We start from the raw sequence: 21,136 nt of genomic DNA on the forward strand, positions 1-21,136 counted from the left end.
GCAGTTTTTTTTGTGTCTTTGTGGCTTTTTCATTACAGAGTTCGGTCTAATAACTGAGTGAAGTTTCTTTTTTGTGGGGAAATATACTTGCATTTCTCAATACTTATAGGAAATGTAAAAAATTTGACATGCAGCACTCTTTGGACTTTATTGACCGTATCAGCTGCGATTGTGGGCAGTGAGGGACAGGGTGTGCTGTTGAGCAGGAAGTCCCCTGCCTCGTCTTCTGATGTGGACCTGAACTCTCGAGAGAATGGCCGAAGAAAAGAGGTAAGAACAGCCCAAAAAAAAGGGCCTCGTAAATCGTCTCATTCTCGTGCATCATCGTAAATTGTGTGAGTGGCGTGTGTCAGATTTGAACCCTCTCGCGTAACGTTAGCGTGAGACGGTAACATTTTATAATAGTGTTAAGTTACATAATATTACATACAATACTATAGCTTGTAACTTTAAACTTGTGATGTATAACTATGTTAGCAGATAGTAGAAGAAGCTCTGTACCGTAAATGTCATCGGAAGTTAACCTGTAGCTAACTAATAACTTCTTTTTTAAGTGTACGTGCAAAAGGCTACGTTGACAGCGCCGTTCACGTGGACGTCAAGGTAACGTAACGTGCGCCACTTACGATACATGTCGGACTGGTGGATGTAGCCTAGCTTAAGCGCTTTAATTAGCTACCTGAAACATCGAGAATGTTTATTTAAATCCTATGGTCGTAGTCCAGGGGTGCTCTTCAGTAATGCCACAGTCTTCCCACGCCTAAATACGGCTTCGAAGTTTGCCTGTCGTTGGTCAGTTTTGCACTGCCTACCTACCTGCCATGTGCTGGCCTGCCTCTGCTTGAGCAGGATTACTATGGCAAGGTGCTGAAGAACACCTCAGACCTGAAGAGCAACGCCTGCGTGGCTCCAGCCCAGCCCATCCCTGCCCTCATCCGCCAGGCTCTGAAGAAAGTGCACCCCGAAGTCACTGCCAGGTTTGCAAGGCTGCTGTTGCACTCGCTGCGCTTGTATTCACAATGCAACAAACTGATTGTGAAAGATTGTGTTTCCTTTTACGTCAGGTACTATGGCTGTGGTCTGGTGGTGCCAGAGTGTCTGGAGGGCTGCAGGATACTGGATCTGGGCAGTGGCAGTGGGAGGGACTGCTACATGCTGAGTCAGCTGGTGGGCGAGAAGGGCCATGTCACCGGCATCGACATGACGGAGGACCAGGTACCCTGCATCAGCATCACCGTAGGGCTCCCTGCTTGGTTGCTGTAGCCTCATAATGCATTGCATGTCACTGGTGGTTAAATGATGAATGGTAAACTAAAACAGCCCCTAAAGTGGGAGCATTATTGAAGGCTGGTAGTGGCTTGTAATATAAGCAACAACTTTCCCAATCTCGATTTTGAAAGACAGACTTCTGCTCCTCAGTATGTTCTGCTTAAGAGCCACTGTGTGATCAGGTAGCTTGTCACTTACTGCTGTACGCTGGGCAAATGGCTTAAGATGCAACCATACATAGGCTCCGGACAAACGGAATCACGAGACTGTTAAAGATGTAACGCGCGCCCAACAGAGACATAGTCTGCGTGTGCGTCTTCTCTTCTAGCTTGAAGTGGCCAGGACATATGTAGACTACCACATGCAACAGTTTGGCTACAAGAAGCCCAATGTCAGTTTTGTCCAAGGCTACATTGAGGCCCTAACGGAGGCGGGTCTGGAAAAGAGCTCATTTGATATCATCATGTAAGATGTCTTTCTTTTCTCTCACTTTCATGTTTTAATGCTGTGTAATCCTCCAGAAGTTGTGCTGAAATGTCGGTTCTCTGCCATCGCTTAGTTCCAACTGTGTGGTGAATCTCTCTCCGGACAAGAAGCGTGTCTTGGCTGAAGCCTACAGTGTACTCAAGGTAGACTTAGCTTTGGCTTCACTTTTTGATCACATCTTACATAGACATGACAACAACGCCTGAACAAAAGGCAAAAACATCTTCAATCATGAGCCATTAAATCTGTTGGCATTGACACTCGATGCATACGCTGTCCCTCTGCTGACCGTTAGGATGGTGGTGAGCTGTACTTCAGTGACGTCTACAGCAGCGGAAGACTAACAGAGGAAATGAAAAATCACAAAGTGCTATGGGGTGTGTCAGAGTACTATCCTACTGCCATAGAAGATCACAGACACCTGCCAGAATATCATAGTGTGGTTTATCTTGGCAGGCGAGTGTCTTGGCGGAGCGCTCTGGTGGCAGGATCTGCTGCGATTGGCCGAAGAAGTTGGCTTCAGTCCCCCACGGCTGGTTACAGCCAATGTCATCACTGTTGGCAACAAAGATCTGCAGGACATTCTGGGTTTGGTACTACTTCCTCTGTTTGGGACTGTTTTTGTGTGTGTAATGCCTGATTTGCCTGTTCGTGGGTGGGTTGCGCTTATGAGCAACCATTTTCAAACTAGATCAGACTGATGTTGTAACAATATTACGCCAACTTTTAGGACTATATCAAATTTAAATCACACCTTTGTTTATTATGCATTACTGTTTATTTTCAGCCTAGATTGAATCAGAAACTTCAATTCTTGCCCACCTACACAGTTGTTGCCACTTATTCTCACTAATTAGATTTCTGCTCAGGCTGAAGAGGGAGCAGAATTACTGTATGCGAGGTTACCAAGCTTCATGAACCAATATTGTCCCCCCGTGGCAGATGCAACAAAGCTAACAGGGAAGTGGCAGAGATTCCAACTAAGCACAGTTTGCACGCGATCACACAGTCCTTGGCAGGGTTCGTGAGTGTATCATCGGTGTGTAGTGCCTTTAAGGTTTTTGCAGGTTAAGTGACAGGTCATTTGGTTTAATTTTGTGAGTTACAACACATCTGCCATTTCCTTCACTCCGTGGATTCTGTACATAGATTTAGATTTACATAATTTACATAATTACACATAATTAAAAATCATTTAGACTTTTAAAGCTAGGGCTAGATTTAATTTCCAGCACACAGCTCTCTTAATTGTTTAATTCAGATTTACGTACATTAAAGGCTGCTTCTGTTTAACCGGGTCATCATTAAATGCTAACTGTGTTAGTGCAACACAGCCTAAGGGTTAATCGGTCAACAATTGTAGCACACAAGACATTATAGATTATTGTATTTAATTTAATTCTCTCTTACCTATTCTGGCAATACAGGTAACTTCAAGTTTGTCTCTGCCACGTACCGCCTGTTTAAAGTCCCTAAAGGGAACACCAAGCCCTGTCAGCTCATATATAACGGGAACATTACTGGAGTAGAGGACAGCTTCCAGTTTGACTGTCAGTACACATTCAAGGTGTGTGGATCCTGAAGCCTACTGCAGTACAGCTCCAGCTTTTAAATGTCCTCTGCACATGCAGTGTATGTTAAATGGTGTCAAATGTGGGTGTGTTTCACAGGTCGGTGAAGTGGTGGAGGTGGATGGACAGGTGACGAGCATCCTGACCCTCTCCAGATTTGAGGAGGACTTCACCTTCCAGCCACCTGGAGGCCCCAGTGGGCCCTGTGCAGTCAAACCCAAGGTCAGTGTCACAGCTTAATTTCTTCAATGTGAAAACGTCTTTGTCTGTATGTTTGTAGTGTCAGTTTGAAGTGTGTGACACACCCAGAGAGAGCCCAGAGTGCACATAGTCACACACGCATGTGTGCACCAGGACCCATGCTGCAAGTTCTTGCACACACACTTGCATACCCACTCAAACGTACATATGCACACATCCACACGCACAAGGTCAAGCAGCTGTCTTGGAGTCATAACCAGACTGTGGAGTCATGCTGGGGAACCTTGAACAGGAAGGAATGTTCTCTTCTCAGCTAATGGAATGCCATCTTATCAGCTCTCATGGTCATTCTGTACACACACAAACACACACACACACACACACACACACATCCACAAACACCACTATACATTTTTCAACGACCACCCTAATCCTTTGATCACTCGTGACACTTCCCTTCTGCTGTTAAGGGATCTCCATTTTGTCTTTGTGGTGCAAAGAGGTAAATTAAAAACCCCAGTGGTTTATCCAAATGTGTCCCTTGGTTTAACCTTTGGACTGCTCCCCTGAAGTGAAATCAGGTCCGAGATAGATTATTCCAATCAACTAGGCTAGTTAATGATAATAACAATAAAAAGCCTTTGATCTTGTTCTTAAAAGCACAGCTACTGTGAAATGCTGATTTAATGAACAACCAGTGTCTGATAACAGAGATACTGAGCCGTACACCAGGTGGAAACATTGATGTAAGCGCTTATCGTACAACAACTTTTTATGCTGCTCTTACACAGAATGTTCATCCTATTAATTGGTCCTTCAATGCTGAAAACTAAGAAACTTCTCTGCGTTCCGTCCAACTGCCCTGGACGAAACGCTGTTATTATGTAAAACTTTTCCATAAATGAAACTGGACGCAGGTTGTAAACTCCTAACGACTTCTACCTCGTTGAACTATTGATACAGGCAGGCATCGTGGATCCTTTCGAGTTGGCCCTTCGGCTGGAGAGACAAGGTCCGGGTTCGGCCACAGGGGGGTGCTGCGGCACACGGTCTGCGGCCTGCTGCAAGTGATGGTGGGAAGAGCACAGAGAAATACAGGCCTAGCATCATGGTGTTCCGTGCTCACCTCCCACTCAGACTCCTCTGGTGGAAGAACGGGAAAGACTATGGATTTAATTTATGCAGATAATTATGTTGCACAAAGAAAATGACTTTGGCAATGACACTTCAAAATACTTTGGTGTCTTCTTCTTAGGGCTAATTTCCCCCCGTTTGTCTGCAGTCTTAAACATCTGAATTTGTGTCATTCATAACCTTCATCATGACTGTTCCACCTTTGCCAAACAAATGACACTGCTTCTCTTTTAATACCTCTAATTTAACTGATGTTTTCGACAGATTTGCAAAAGTGTGAGCTTTGCAACAGTGTTCTAATTACTACAAGTATTATCGTTTTAATTATTATGTGTTGATTTCTATTAAAGGGCGATAAAAGTTTTCAATCAGTTGAATGTCCCATTTTCATGTTTGCACATATCATATTGTGGGGTTTTTTTTACACCAGTGTTGCATAAATTGATTTTTAAGCCAGGAGAAATTCCAGAAATTAATGGCAAATTTATATTTTATTTGAAATAGGCTGTCAGTATTGGTCGCTGATGAATAGACGGACACTTTGTAACTGTATATTGTAATGTCTGTGCTTCCCAACCTGAGGGTCAGGACTTCTTATGGGGTTCTAAGATAAATCTGAGGGGATCAAAGATGATTAAGGGGATAAGAAATCATTTTATGAGATTACATAATTAATTATTATATAAGAAATTATGCTGTAACTTTTCTCTAATTTTCTTGTGAAATACTGACTACTTTTGTGTCTTTGTTCCTCTTAAAAAGAAAAATTCAATTAAACAATCTGAGAACAAAACATTATTCTTCGGTTGAACTGCTGAGAACTCGTCCACATCCGAATGAAAGACCTTCCCTTACCTGTGAGGAGGGATCGCAAGCAGGCAGTGCCTCACTTCAGGGCCTCACAAGTCTTAAGAGTTGGGGATCCACGGCTGAAAGGGGACATGGTTTTGAGTCACTGCAGTAGGGTGTAGGTGCATCAGCGTGCCCTCATATAATGCAACGCAATACGAAGAAACAAGGGATAAAATGAGAATTACCACCGGACAGTCTGAAGAGGAATGTAACATTATGTGGTGGTATTCATTACAGCTTTATTGTATTAGTTTATATTGTGCAAGTGGTGTCTGTCCTAAGCGATGTGTCAAATGCATTTCAATCATGAACAGTGGTTATCTCCTGTAGTGGGATACATGTCAAAAAAAAGTCACGAGTAGAGCCCTGTCTGTCTCTTAACATGAGGTGCACTTGTTTTGGAATTTGATTCGCCGGGGAGGCTGCGGGCGCCCCGCCCCCCGGCCAGCGGCCCCTCCTGATTGGCCGCCGCCGTCGCCTGTCTCGGGGACATCAGGGGAGGCACGAGTTGGCCCATAAGCCTGCGCTCGCGAGTCATCAGTGTCGGACACGTAGTGGGAACGAGCAGGTCCCGATGCACAAGTCACGGCAACCCTCGGCGGAGATGAAGGCGGACTCCGACTGGCTCTGATTTTTAACAGCCCTTTTCATTCAGGAGGTTGAATGCCAATGGTTATCAATATGGCAGAGCCGTTATCCCAAGCACCCACTGCTACAAAAATGGCGTCACTTAACCGGGTCCGAGCTTTGGCGATGATTTTCCTAACTGTCACTGGCTGTTGTGTCGCCCCGACAAGTGGCAAGGAAGGGTCCGAGGAGACCGTCATCATAGGGCTCCGACTGGAGGACACGGACGACATTTCCTTCATGGATAAGGGCTACCTGCGGGTGAGCGAGCGGTCTCGGGTGAAATTGAGGGTGTACGGGCAGAACATCAACAACGAGACCTGGTCCAAAATTGCTTTCACGGAACACGAGCGGAGCCGGGCGGTTGGGAGCGTTGACAGCTCCTCGGGGGATAACCAGAGCCAAGAGGACCCGTCCGGCTCGCATCCCTGCGGCATTAGGACTTCGGATATAATTATATTGCCCAACATCATCCTGAATCGCAAGACGTCTGGAATAGTTGAAATCGAGGTCAAACCTCTGCGAAAGACGGAGAGGAGTAAGGCGTATTACCTTTGCATCGCCACCTCCACACCGGCCGTGGCCGGGATGCACGACCCGTGGACGGAGAACACTTGGATCTACCACGACGGGGATGACACCAAAGTGATAGTGGTGGAGGAGAAAAAGTTTCTGCTGCCTTTCTGGCTCCAGGTCATCTTCATCTCCATGTTGCTTTGCCTGTCGGGCATGTTCAGCGGGTTGAACCTGGGGCTCATGGCTCTGGACCCCATGGAGCTCCAGATAGTGCAGAACTGCGGCACGGAGAGGGAGAAGAATTACGCCAAGAAAATCGAGCCGGTCCGGAGCCAAGGGAATTACTTGCTTTGCTCGCTTCTGCTCGGGAACGTGTTGGTGAACACCACGCTGACCATCCTGCTGGATGATATCGCCGGCTCGGGGTTGATCGCGGTGGTCATGTCCACCATTGGAATAGTCATTTTTGGGGAAATTGTGCCCCAGGCCATCTGCTCCAGACACGGCCTCGCCGTCGGTGCCAACACCATATTCCTCACCAAGTTCTTCATGCTGCTCACCTTCCCCGCGTCCTACCCGGTGAGCAAGCTCCTGGACTACCTGCTCGGCCAGGAGATAGGAACCGTGTACAACCGGGAGAAGCTCCTGGAGATGCTGCGCGTCACGGACCCCTACAACGACCTGGTGAAGGAGGAGCTGAACATCATCCAGGGCGCGCTCGAGCTCAGGACTAAGACCGTGGAGGACGTGATGACGCCGCTGCGAGACTGCTTCATGATCCCCGGGGACGCCACCCTCGACTTCAACACCATGTCCGAGATCATGAAGAGCGGCTACACGCGCATCCCGGTCTTCGAGGGCGAGAGGTCCAACATAGTGGATCTGCTCTTCGTCAAGGACCTGGCCTTTGTGGACCCGGATGATTGCACGCCGCTCAAAACCATCACTAAGTTTTACAGCCACGCGTTGCATTTTGTGTTCAATGACACCAAGCTGGATGCAATGCTGGAGGAGTTTAAAAAAGGTGAGACAGCTAGTTGCAGCACCCGCATTTTTCTCCTTTATTAACTGTAAGTGTGAAAAGTTGTCAGTTGACTCTCATCAACCCCTAGACGCCTAAACATGACATGTCTGTTGTTCGAATGCCAGTTGAAAAGCTCACCGTGTAAAGGTGTCCGAAGGCTCTCTTGGCCCTCCAGTGATACAGTTAAAGTTGCACAAGCAGGTCGGCCTTTCACCTGTCCACCCTCCCCCTAGGAGGAGGCAGGATGGACAGGTGAGTTATGTAACAGTATGTCTGGTATTGTAATAGTAGGAGCCCCAGCTCTCCCCTTCATTCTGCACTGGAATGCCTTTGCCGCTCTGCCCATCTTTAGGTCAAGTTGCGTGAGTGAATCCAAAATGTCTAAAACCTGATTTTCAGGAATAAAAGGAGGAGGAAGAGGAGGAGGAATTCTTGTCCCCTTCAAGATTTCACAAGAAAGCCCAGGTAGTGAAGGAAAAAGGGGAAGGAGGAGGAGGAGGAGGAGGAGGATGGGGTTGGTTTGGCACTTCTTATCGGGCCTGCCTCACAAAGCACTGAAGCAGCCACATCAGGAGCGAGGTGCACTTGCCACAGCCTCACTGGTCACTTCCTGTGAGAGGGAGGAGGAGGCGTCCTTATCTTTCACCATCGCTTCCATTCAGTGTTAATGTTCACACGGTCTCTTTCTCTCCCTCTCTCTCCTCCTGCTCTCTGTCTTGCTTTCCTCCTCTTACCTTGCCCTCCTCTCGTTCATTCACCCTTTCTTTTACCCCCCCCCCATCTCTCTCTGATTTGTGAATGCATTAGGACATGTGGGAATGGTGCAACGGCAGTGCTAAGGTTATCAGGTGGGGGCATCTTGTTTGAGAACCTGCTTAAATCCCTCTCTACCCCTCTTGTGCTTGCCTCTGAGTGATGGTGGCGATAACTCCTTTTGCCCAGCCCTGGAATGCAGTCGTGTGGATAATGAATAACAGCTAACACCCTCGAGCCCCCCATGTGTTGTGTGTGTGTGTGTGTATGCGCATGGTGTTTGAGAAAGATGTTTACCCCCCCCCCCATGGTTTACCTGATGTTTTGCATAGCCACCCCCCTCTCTGTGTTTGCCTCTGAGTTATTCCTGGCAGTGTTTGTAGATTTGGTACAAGTCTCTTCTTTCGTAATGGCCAAATAAGCAGCTATAGGACTGATACATAGGCATACCTGTTCAGCAGCTGGTCTACTAATACGTCAAATGTGAAAAAAGCGTGATTGATGCATTGCGTGCTCATTAGAATATTCACTTTACTTTAAGAGGATTAATTGGGGGGGGCAGAACAAATAAATGAGCTCCATTACCAGAAATTAGGTGTAGTTCTCCATGCCAAATTAGCATTACATAATGTACTCGCTGGAGGGGTTTGTTTGTTTTCCTCACAGCTGACTATTTACAGACATGCACTCGTTTTCCGAGTAAAGCATTAAGGAAGAGTTACTGTAAATCATTTTCCTATGTTATATTACTACAATAATAATATTAAAGAATATGACCCCTGCGGTATCTCTTATCTAATTTTTACAACATTTTATTTCATGTTAAAGTTGATTGCGAACATCTGATGATCCAGATACTCTGTAAGTGTTACGACTCTTTGTTGAGCTTTTTTTAGGTCTGTGTGTACCTGTGTGTGTATGTGTGTAAACCAAATATCTTTGGGTTTTTGACTGCTGGTCAGACAAAACAGGCAATGTGAAGACGACACCTTGGACTCTGGGAAATTTTAATGCCCATATTCCACTATTTTCTGACATTTTATAGACAAAACAATTAGCAATTTAATTGAGAAAATAGTTGGCAGATTAACTGGTCATCATTATCTGCAGCCCTAATTCAGTGACAAACAGAAACTTGGAATAAATGTTTGTTATTGAAGGCAATGCCATCTCTGAGTGTAAAAGCAAAGTTTTCTATGCTGGTTCAGGATCAGTGACCAATCACAGTGGGCTACTGTACATTGTCATCAATTGTTTTGACAATAAAACACTTTTTCTGCTTATCATTCTTAAATAGAAGCGTATTTTGATGAAAAAACAGTACTGACAGTATCAAGTTTATTGGCCTTAAAGGAGCTGTCATGACACAGGATTTTGTTGTCTAAATTATTAATGCTAAAGTTAAACTAAATTAGCCATTAAAGTGGAGCAAGTCATGTAGTATGGAGGAATGTTTGAAAATAGTCTTAAAGACTGTGTGGTAGACTTATAGTACTACCACACACCTATGTAATAAAGTTCATTCACAAAATCGTTTTTTTTTTAAGAGACACTCCTCAGTTTCCATCCAAGGCGTTGTTTTGGTTGGGTACGTGTGTCTGCTTCCACTGCCCTCGCCACGTGCCCAGTGTATCAGATCACTTCTCATCTTTTCTTCAACCCAGACACTTGCTGACTACGTACCTGACATTCGTATTTACTGTACTTTGGTGCTGGTACGGAATGGAGTCAGTGTAACACATGTCCAAATTAGAGTTAATGTTGTCAGTCATCCAGCTCTATGCATCCAGTTGTTTGTGTTTGAAATCCCGAACAGTGAGCAGGGGTGGAAATGTGGGCGTTTTGCTACCCACAAAGCAGTGAATGCATGCTAGCAGATATGGTCATATAAAATATATCAAAAGTTTTTCTTTTGATTACCTTAATAATAATTTGTCCAAATCATGTAGCCCTACTTGTTGAATACCACCCTGAATCATAGATGAATCCATGCTCACATCTGCATGAGGTTCATATAAAGTAGTAGGTCCATCACTGACTGAAGTTAAAATAAACTGGCAATTTCATTGGTGTGCCTAGGTAGTCTTTGTTCACTCAAGTTAGTGGCATTTTGTGAATTCGGTTTCCTATCACTAAAGGACAAACACATGACAGGTTCACATTATATTCCCAACATACTTCATCCTATAGGTCCAGTTCTTGTGTGTAGTGGCTGAGGCAGAGTGTCTCTGCGTCTGGGCCTGCGCCAGAGGGAATTTGCCTTTCAGCTTCTCATGGAAGTCATAAGCAACTGTTGTAGGGAGGGCTGCGGGGTCAAAGTTTCCTGTCAATCTGGCTCTGTTCGCAGCGCACACTCAGTTCAAAGTGCTTTGTATTGTAAGTCACTGTTAATTAATTTGATGCCGCTTGCGGAGCTGCATAGTCGTCTGAAGTCTGTTACAAAAACGAAAAACCCACAACATGTCGCTCGTATTAGAGACTGCGTTGGAGCAGCTGGCGTAGCTTTGCGTTGGATCTGAACTTTCTGACAAGGTGTTTTCTCTGTACACTTGTGATTTTGTAGGAGATTCTTTTATGCTCACATTCTCACCTTTACAACATTGCATAACTCACTGTATTACTCATTCTTCTATTCATTAGGGCTCCTGATCTAGTCAGAAGTGACCCTAAATTAATGTGGCCCTACAAGAAAGCAGAAATCTGAAAGAAGCCTATTCAAAAGTCAGATCTTGATCCTTCCCGTGTGCCCATGCTTATGTCTTACATGGCTCGACCCAGGCCCTAGGTCAGGGGTTACAGTCAGATTCATGCAGGAGCTTTTTAATTCAGGCAGACACCCTTCTGGAAACTTCTGACCCCGTCATTAATTGCTCTCTGTCTGTGATTGCAACAATTACTGTCATCCAGGGGCTGCTTGTCAAGCTGCAGGTTTACTGGTTAATGAGTGGGTCAGTATGTGCCATTTGGGACCAAACCAAGTTGTTGAGTCAGAAACAGGAATTTAGCTGCCCTTCTGACTTCCAGTTCTGTTTGATATTCCTGAAAGTGAAAGTTATTCACTCGCTCACACACATGCAGTGTAACCAGCCTTGTGGGAGAAGGAAGGGATCAACTGTATGGATGTTTGGAGAGCTCAAATCAGGTTATGCACAGGTATACTTATCCACCACACTGTGCTTTCTGCCCCTGGGGAAGGCAGGCCACTTGCCTAACTTGTATATGGGACTCCAGAGGGGAATTGGGACTTGACCCAACAGAAGCAAGGAAAACTTTTTTTCCCCCAGTTGTCTTCCTGCCTTGCTAAAAATGGGCACAAAGACACATAAATTCAGTTCTTCTTATCTCTAACTTGTAAACTGTGTGTGTAAATTGATTTAGTTTCAAATGTGCACTGCTAATACAGGTCTATGAGCCATTGTGCAAATATGACAGTTCCCCACAGCACTCCTTTTAAAGCCACCAATTTCTGTTATATTTTCATCCATGTTAACCGTACTCCTCACTCGTCAGAAAACGTAGAGTATCCTAAAGGTACATGACCAAAATTATGTTCATCTAGTGTACCATAGCCCAGGGTATATATCCTTCATTGTTTGAGAGAAAGGTCCCCAGTGTAAAAGAGCCTACATGAGGCCTGGCACGTCTTGAACTAGTTCCCCGATTGCTGCAATATAGGCCAATCTATGCTTAATTCAGATTCAACAGCCGTCATGGTCTCTTTGCTCAGTCCTTTGTCTTAAAGTGAAACTCATTTTTTCTCTGTGGGCCTTACCGAAATACTGACAGCAGTATCGTGTTTTGCTGAAAGTGGTTTTATTCTTTCTGGGTGTTTGTGGGGAGCATATCATAGCAAAGGTCTAGAAAGCATGTCGGAGTGTTTGCCTGGTAACCCTTGGGGCTAACGCTGCAACAAGTGTTGGGATTAAATGGTATCATGTTGGTAAGAACACATAATGTTTCCTGATGAGGGACACCCCTTTGAACTCAGCAAGACTTCTCCTGCCAGCCGCTCACTTTATCAGAACTAATTACCTCGAATCAAAGGTTGTCTGCTTTTCACTATACTTTGTGTTACAGGAGACGGCATTTGTAGTAGATTTTCTCTTGTAGGGAATGTAATTTTGACACCGAAGTATTTGCATGTGAGAAGTACCTGTTACAAACAGAATAGCATAGTGTGTTAACACATTACCACATTTTGTTCATTTAAAAAGGATCATATCTTATTTTTATTTAAAGACTATACTTTATAAAAATCACATCGGTTGTGTTTCATGCCCAATTATCCGTGCATCTGTCCTGCCTTTTGGCAATTAAGTCTCCCTGCATAGTTAGTTTATTAAAACAAATATTTACTTTCTTCTCCATAATTAGCATCTGTATTTTGTTTAAGTTTTTTTGTTTGAGTTTTCATACGCACTGAATGCAACCCATTTGGCAGCACTTTATGAAAGAAACCAAAAACTGCTGTCGTAGCAACCTGGTTTATGGTAATGCTTTCTCTTTTGTCCTCTTGATGCTGAATATAAAGAACCGCACAATATGTTTTGCATGTTTTAGCCATGTTTTAACTAAAAATCATGAATAATTAACATCACTGTCAGGAGATTTTTCCAAAGCATAGTTTTGCAGAGATTTGTTGAAACTCTCTGGAAGTACTGTAGATTCTCATTGTGAGTTTAAAGCTGCAGTTTTTTTTCTTTTTTGTTTTGTATTGCTTTTTTTTTTTGCCACTTGTGAGCAATGGAGCCAGCTGAAAACAACATAGACATACTTTTTTGCTTATTGTTTGGCTTCAGGGTTTGATTTTTACCAAAGCCTAGCTCAGTGTTCTTGAATGTGCAACCAAGGACAGTTTCAAGATCGATCCCTTCTAGCAACTGTCAGTACCACAATTAAACACGTTGACAAAGAAATAAAGGTGATGAAATAAGTAGTGTAAGTAATGATAAAAATTAGTGGTGGTTGTGTAGGTAGAAAATGAATCTAAAACATTGTTTAGTATGCTTCAGGAAATCCTCAGTGGTAATGTGAAGTATATGCTATTTGTAGTTAATGATGTAAAGTAATAAATCCATTAATATAGTAGGAATATAGGATGTTTGTGTTGTACATAGCGACATTATGCTTATTCTAGAAATTCTACATGTGATGTAATATGTAATAAATCACATTTATTCAAAAATATTTTTGTTGATTGCGATAATACAGTACAATAAATGAATGAATACATATTTGACTTTTGGTGATTTAGATCTTGTCTGGATTGAACTCTTGTGTTTGTTGTGTTAAAAGACTGGCTTTTGAATTGGCCTACATTCTTCAGATTCTGGTACAACATGGAGTAGGCTTTTAAGACCCGATTAGTACAACAGTTGAGGAGTGTGAATCTGGGAGCAGTGCATTCCCGCAGCCTGTCTGATCTGGCATTATGACTTTTCTTTACATTTATTTCTTCCCGGTACCCCATACTGTGAATTTAACTCAGAAGTCCCGGAGGAGTCTGTCTGCAGTGGTCCTGATACGCCATCCAGTGTTGTGAGTCCTTAGGTGGAAAGGTAAAATGTTTGCTCTGTGTGTAGCCCAGTCTGTATCCAGGTAGGCTACGCCATTGTGCAGTGCCGCCCTACAACTCCTGCTTTTGTTGCTCACCATACAAACAGCTGTCTCAGCGTCAGCCTGCTACATTTGGCATTAGTTGAAAAATGCTTCAGCCTCCAAATTTGCCCTACTTGGCAAACCTGTGTGCAAAGGCGCGACAGAAAACAGAACACGCTACAGTCTAAAAAACAGTCGGAAATCCCAAAAAGGTCCCTTCTGCCTTGGAGATGGCATGTTATGAAACCTCAGTTTGAAGAGCAAATTGTGTGGATTGGTTTTGATCTGAACCTCTGTGATCTTGCCCTCCTGCCTCTGTATGGCAGACATATTTGTATTAAACAGTGATGTATCTAAAGGCTGCTTATAGTAGAGTGACAATGGGCTTTTATGAATGCCTACTAAAGGCAGGATAAATCTGAGGCACTTATTGTATCAGGCATAGTGGTATTGCTGTATTACTAAGGTCTCTTTTGGTCAGAATTTTCTCCACGGAAATCATAACAGGGTAATCCGTCGTGTCCAGTGATTAAAATATCTAATTGCACACATTTCCAAAAAAAAAAAAGTTTCGTTTTACTCATTAATGACTCATTTCTTTCCTGGTAGCCTCTGATGATGGTTGTTCCTCAAGAAAGGCTTTGGTAGTTTTGTGTTGTGGATGTAGTTAAGGAGCTGAGTCTGCTTCCAGCACATGTTGCCTAGGATCTGTAGCCATGCACTACGGAGCAAAATTTGTTATTACGCAATCGAGAATGCAGCCACCCCCACGTTCCTTTTAATAAGCTGTTTCCCAAAACAGAGATCACACTGGACCTGTTTATGAAGGGCCAAGGTGTTAACAGGGTATTTAGGCATCATAACTGACATGATAGAAGCAATGTCCCCAAAACAGCTGAGGAGCGATGTGTGTAACGCAGACTAAAAATTACTTGCTCAGTTTCAAAAAGGCCTGGATTTGAATTCTGAGTTGCCTTAGTGAGCAGAAACCTTAGTAGTTTTTAAATTTGAGTGTGCACTATCCTTTAATCATTTTTTAAAAAACCACATAAACGCCAAATGAGCATATTTGGGTTTTTGATATAGTGATGGCATTAAAAATTACTTTATTACTTTCCTGGTCTCAGGCTATTTGGAAGACTAGTTGATGTTCACAGAGTTGACTGAATGGTCCAAGGCAATCATGCATTTAATGGCAAATCTCATTACTTTAAAGGGAAATACTGCTAAAAAAAAATGCAATGAAAGTTAATTCAGGACCTTTTCATGAATGTTGTGAACATCAAACCTTTTCTTCCAGAGCTAAAAACCACAAAACCAAGAACTTTATCTGTAATTTCATCAATTCGAGACGATATAGATGCTCATTTTTTGTTTCATGGCAGATCTCTCTACAGGAAATGTAATAAAGGTTAATTCAGATTTTTAGAAAATCTGTAATATAATCTTTAGTACAAAGCCATATTCTTTATGTCTCTGGTGGGAGGAAAATGTCATAGACATTTTGTTTTGTTTTGTTTTCATCTGTTTTCACTGTAGTTACGTCTTTAAGATATTATCGTGGTAATTTGGGTCTTGTGCATTATGTCATTCTTATGAAATGAAGGGAAATTGCTGCCATTAGTGTCCCTGTATGATTATTAGAGGAGGAGAATAATGGTGAGGATCACTGTGTTGCAGGGATTATTATGTCTCATTTGCAGAGCATGAAATGTGCAAATTTGTGAAAATCCATCTAAATACGAGGTTTGCAGGCCAAGTTTTTACACAGTTAGTCTGTCACACTGGTTGATTTATGGAGCTCCAGAGCCAGACTACCACAGTGAAACAAGAGAGCAGTGATACCTTTCTTAACGAAGGTTATCAACATTGATTAACCGGCATCTCTTTGGCAACTTTTAAGTCTGAAGTGCAGTAAAGCTGCTGCTAACTGCTATCAAACATGTAGTGCGTATGATTTTTGTAAAAAAAATTTTTAAATCAAGCACTCCTTTCCTTTTTCCATTAGTTTACTCTGCATTTGCACCTATATGAACGTATATACGACTATATCTTTATCTAATTTATGTATGAGTCTGACTTGAGCAAAAGGAAAAACAGGGCCCATTCAGGCTGTGCCTCAAAGAGGGACAGAAAGCCCTCCAGCTTGGTCAGCCTGGTAACCAGGCTCTGTGCAGCACACTCAGGGAAGCAGAGCCACTTGCTTGTGCAGCAAGTCCCATCCCCCTCCTCCCACATTCCCTCTCTCCCTCTTCTCTCCATATTGTCTTCTTGCCCATTTCCCTCAGTGTTATAAATTACAAACGACACAAACCTCCAGGCCTAATGCCCTGCCATGGACTCCTTCCAAGCTGCACTTTTTGGAGAGCCAAGAGGCTGGCTTCATTGATAACACCGGGCACACTGTCCGTCTCTCCATTTACTGGCAGGAGGAAAAGCCCAAGACGGGGCCCGAAAGACACCAGCGCTTTTTACAATCAGCTGATGGAGCCTACTTTTCGGAGACTTCAGCAGTGGTAGTGTTTCATTTCAGCTGGCCATTTAAAACACATTAATAAATAAAACAACAAGGATTGAGCATCGAGAGTTTATACTTACTCTTAAGGGATGCTGCATGATTTGATTATTAATGAAAGTAATGAATTTTAGAAGTCTGTGGGAAACTAATCAAAGTCATTTTTTGGGGACATTTGGAAAATTCTCACACCCCTGTTTTGGTTTCTGAGAAATTGGCACCAGCTACCCGTAAGCATTTATTAGCAAAAGCCAATGGGCCTTGAAGTGTCATTCTCAAAAGTGCATGTGACCATTTCGTGCCCTCACACTGCCAAAGATATATTATGGGGAAAATCCACCTAAAATAGACTCCGATTGACAACTCAAAAAGGATTGAAATTAAGAATAAATACCCTGCATCATGGCTTTCAGCTAATTGTTTTCATTTCTTACAAAATATCAGAGCAAACACAGTATATATCAATATCTTAAATAGCCCCTTAATTCCACATATAGCTCTTTTAGTAGCTTCTTTTATACCACCTCGGGGAAAAAAAAAAAAAGGCCCCATTAAGATTCTTTTCTCACATGTGACACAGATGAGATGTGTTACGTAAGTGTAAACAGGGGAAAAAGCAGTTTGAATACACTGTTTAAGATCTTTTTTGTGCCACATCCATATGCAGAAGTAAACTGGGTAGAAACCAGATATCTGTTCATGTGCTTATACTCTAAATGCACAGATGCATTTTTAGGTCATTCAGTTCTCTTGGTATGTCAGCCCTTTTCCCCTCTCTGGTGTCTCCCAACTAACAGCAAGGGGGGAAACTGCTAGTAGAGCCCCACTATGGGCTGCAGGCCCCTGCCACTGCTCCAGCTGACCCTCCAGACCCAGATCCAGACTCCAAGTCTTAACCCCATCCGCAGCTTGAATTATTATTCCTGTCCTGTTTGCTTCCATTGCAGATGGTGATTTTGCTGTGTGACTTTGCTGTGCTTATTTAGCATTTTAGTTGTTTTCAGTCAGTTTTAGTCAGTTCAACTCTTGATGTCCTTTTCTTGTGCTTCAGAAGACAGCTGCCAGTGGTTGTCGATGCTGACTTTACTGTTTATAATCATCATCAAAATAACAATTCTGTTTCCCTTTAGGAAAAGAATTGTTAGGTGTGATTTTATCAGTAATGGTTAATTAGTAATCAGAAGGGACTCAGTGTTGAGAGAACCAGTGTTAAGGGCCATTTGAGCATTACAGGGTCAAGACCTTACTTGTTTGTGAAGTATTATTTCAGATCATTTCCAGGAAATGCATTAACACCATGTGGTGTTGATTGACACTCTTTGCTCAAGGCTGTTCACATCTTTCCACTGTGGCAGGGTTGCAGTATTTCAATTACCACACACTTAGATGGACAAATGGACCGACTTGTAATAATCATGACTAATCATCACTTTAATGTTTGATCCTTTGTTTTTTAGAGTGCGATTTAACCGCTAGCTTATTATGATACATTCTTCCGAAAAATAAAATCAGTTTCACATCAGTAAGCCTACGGCCACTCATACCCTACGAAATACCGTAACTAAGTCATCATTGAAAGTGGAAGTGTAAATCAATCATTTTTCTAGGTGGATGACATTAAGTGTTCGACTGGAGTGTATATTTTTATATAATAAGCATGATGATAATATTCTTATCTCTAAAATTTCTATTTTAGAAAAAATAATTAAAATGTCCAATCACTGAGGGTAGCAACTTGATGATTCTGTGTGGAAGAGTAACGTTATAAAAACAACCCAAGGATGCGGGACATTCTCGCAGGTTTCAAGTTTTCCCCAACAACCCACATTCTCAAAGCTTATTCCACAAAGCACGGGAGCTTTTTTATTGAGTACTTAGCTCATTCTAGCTTTAAGGATTTCGCCCCGGCTAATTGTTTTTATTGAGGTATTAATTATGAGTTTTAAAGCTCCAAGTACTCTGTGCCAGAAAAGCGTGTTTCCAGGTGTTAAACGAGCTTCCTCTTTCTGTGTCACAAGAGTGCGTGAAACGAGTCGGCTGCAGTAGTGAGGGTGCTGTGTGACATGTCATTGCTGTTTATTTTGTTGACATTCCCTCCTAAAGTTTGCTTTTGCAGGCAGGTAATTCATGTTTCATTGAAAAAAAAACAAAAAAACATGCTTCGTGGATGGATCCATTTTCAAACATCTCAGCACCCTTGTTTTCATACAGTATGACACTTTAATATATGGGTTTATAAAGGATTAAAAACAATATGAAGTGACTTAAACTGGTTATGTATCTCTGCATCTCAAATGAACAAGTGCTTACTGCACACAAAATTTGCTTCCACTAACAACCTGGCAGGTAAGCTAGATCTTGTATGTGTTTTATTCAACTTTAAATGTTCCATATTTAAAAGCAAATACACCAAGAATTTTTCTTTTCTCTATGGTGATATTTTCATGGTAAAATAGTAACTAAATGATTTTTAGAGTTAGAGCAGTTAGAGCATCTGTAGCTTCCATAATGTATTTGTGATTCAAACGGAATAGTTAAGTGAGGGATTTAAATCCAGTCCTTCAAGTATGATAGGAAGAGTGGACATGGTTAAGCAAATATGGCAGAGTACAGAGCTGTACAGAGACATGGAGCTGTACAGGATCAAGAGGCAGAAGATGAGCCAGAAAGGATGAAAATTAGATCTCAACCTCGCTCTTTTGGAAATGTAAACAAAGTTTCTTGCAGCTGACATCCAAACACACACCTCCTACTTTATATTGCTCTGCTAGCTACTAAGACCCACAAGCGGTCAAGCTTGTGGTACGGTCAAGCATGGGTTTATATGACGGGGGAGGATAGCTAGTCGCCCAAACCACTCGCTAACCTCCTCCAACATACAGACCAAGTTATGCATATGCCCCTGTGTTCAGCATGAGTCATGAGAAATATTTTAATGGTTTAGACAAATAGAGAGGTATTCTGATATAAAACACTCAAAAGAAAAGAGGTTTTTATATATTTGGCATGTGCCAAAAAATAACAGAACAATTAACACAAGGACACATGATTAGAACTTGAAATATATGTTTTTATTTCATTATGTCTTTACAGAAACAGTTTATTTAGGGAATTAAACTCATTTACTTTCATTCCGAGAATAAGATGAGAGTACTCGTATCAGTGTATGTAGTGCGTTAAAGCGAGACTATGCAACAACAGCAGCCACTGTGGCCACAAGTGGGAATTTCAAAATTAATGACACTGAATTTCATTTCATTTTCCAAGAGTCTCTTGAGTCAGTTGCTTGTTTTACTTCTGCGATAATAATATCTGTAACATATGAAAACACAGTGGAACAGTAGCCCGGGTAGAGAAGAGTCATGAAATCAATAAACTGACTTAGTAACATCAGTCACTCAATGATATCTTAAATTAACTAACATAAGCTATCATAGGCTACTGGTCATACCGGACCAAATAAGGCTGTAGCAGCACAACCCCTGTGTGTATTGAATTGAGTAAAGTTGTGTTTTAATGCTTATGAGTTCACATTTTAAGAGCAGTATTGTGTTATTTCTTCTTTCAAATGTTACATATGTTACAAATGTATACAATGTTACGGAGCTATTGTCAAGATGTTTGGCCTAGCTAAGCATAAAGACTAGAAACAGAATCCAAAGTGACAAGATAAATGCCTATCAACACCTTTTCATGATCACAAATTAACAGGTATCTCATTTGTGTAATCTGTAAATATAAAAAAATGCGATCTGAGATTTTAGGGTGATTTACATCCCATGTATATTTCTTGACAGGACAACAGTTTACCCATCTGCCCAGTAATTCTATGCAGCTTCTTCAGCTACAGCGTGTGTAGCCAGACAAGGTCGGTGAACACAGTTTTTGGTTTTGGTCTCATCACAGGCCCAATCGTACCAAACCTATCAACCTCACTGCGATGACAAGACTTTGGGATGTGAGCACAGTCGTTGCTAGTCAAGAAAAAGTTCTAGCATTTAATGTCCCAACATATTGTGGTTTTTACATTTTGTTTTGTATACATATTAATCCATTAAAATATGTTAATTAGTGAACTTTATAAGTATTTTGTTTCATTTGGGTAGAGCTAGGCGAGCTGTTTTCCCCTGCGTCAAGTCTTTATGCTAAGCTGGGCTAAACGACTCCCGACTCCAACTCTATACATACTGGACAGACATAAGACTTATATCAATTTTCTTGTCTCATTTTGGGAAAGAAAGCGTATTTCCTAAAATGTTAAACTACTGGTATAACCTATGACCCATCAGAATTTCTTATTCTAATCTGTGTAGGACTGGATAGTACTCTGGCACAAAATTATAGTGGCACGTTCTAAAACGGCTTCGTTTTAGTAACAATGATGAATAGAAATGAAAGATAATACCGTTTCTTGATGCGATATGATCTGCAAGTACCAGGTAGTACACTTCATCCAAAGTGCAACAAACTGCAGTTTCTGCATTCTGACCCTATGTCATTGGTGTCACTATTGCATCAACTTCTCACAGAGAGCTTTAAAGAGTAAGTATCATGCACTGAATGTCTGTCACTGATAGGCTGTGTATACCA

General features: G+C 42.2%; 2 protein-coding genes across 9 annotated transcripts in view; both read left to right on the forward strand.

The window, feature by feature from the left end:
• Positions 1–158: 158 nt before the first annotated feature.
• as3mt (arsenite methyltransferase) lies at positions 159–5,442 on the forward strand. 2 transcript variants are annotated; one of them, XM_040147360.1, is made up of 12 exons: positions 159–270; positions 555–603; positions 850–977; positions 1,065–1,215; positions 1,598–1,734; positions 1,829–1,898; positions 2,051–2,132; positions 2,212–2,348; positions 2,625–2,715; positions 3,183–3,322; positions 3,426–3,548; positions 4,491–5,442. In XM_040147360.1, the coding sequence occupies exons 1-12, from the start codon at positions 254–256 to the stop codon at positions 4,596–4,598; spliced, it is 1,233 nt and encodes a 410-aa protein (XP_040003294.1). In that variant the 5' UTR covers positions 159–253; the 3' UTR covers positions 4,599–5,442. The 2 variants fall into 2 exon arrangements, with proteins under 2 accessions (XP_040003294.1, XP_040003295.1); XM_040147361.1 differs by lacking the exon at positions 2,625–2,715 and having other exon boundaries at positions 2,212–2,343.
• A 630-nt stretch (positions 5,443–6,072) lies between these two features.
• The window catches only part of cnnm2b (cyclin and CBS domain divalent metal cation transport mediator 2b), a 36,871-nt gene continuing 21,807 nt past the window's right edge, over positions 6,073–21,136 (forward strand). For 6 of the 7 annotated variants that reach the window (XM_040146210.1, XM_040146208.1, XM_040146209.1 and 3 more), the window contains exon 1: positions 6,073–7,680. In XM_040146210.1, the coding sequence (XP_040002144.1) occupies positions 6,177–7,680 (1,504 nt within the window). In that variant the 5' untranslated portion in view covers positions 6,073–6,176. Of the gene's footprint in view, positions 7,681–8,487; positions 8,652–21,136 lie in introns of those variants that run through there. The other variant, XM_040146214.1, reaches the window with a different exon arrangement.

Source organism: Xiphias gladius, chromosome 15, assembly GCF_016859285.1.
Source record: "Xiphias gladius isolate SHS-SW01 ecotype Sanya breed wild chromosome 15, ASM1685928v1, whole genome shotgun sequence".
In the NCBI taxonomy this organism is placed as follows: domain Eukaryota; kingdom Metazoa; phylum Chordata; class Actinopteri; order Istiophoriformes; family Xiphiidae; genus Xiphias; species Xiphias gladius.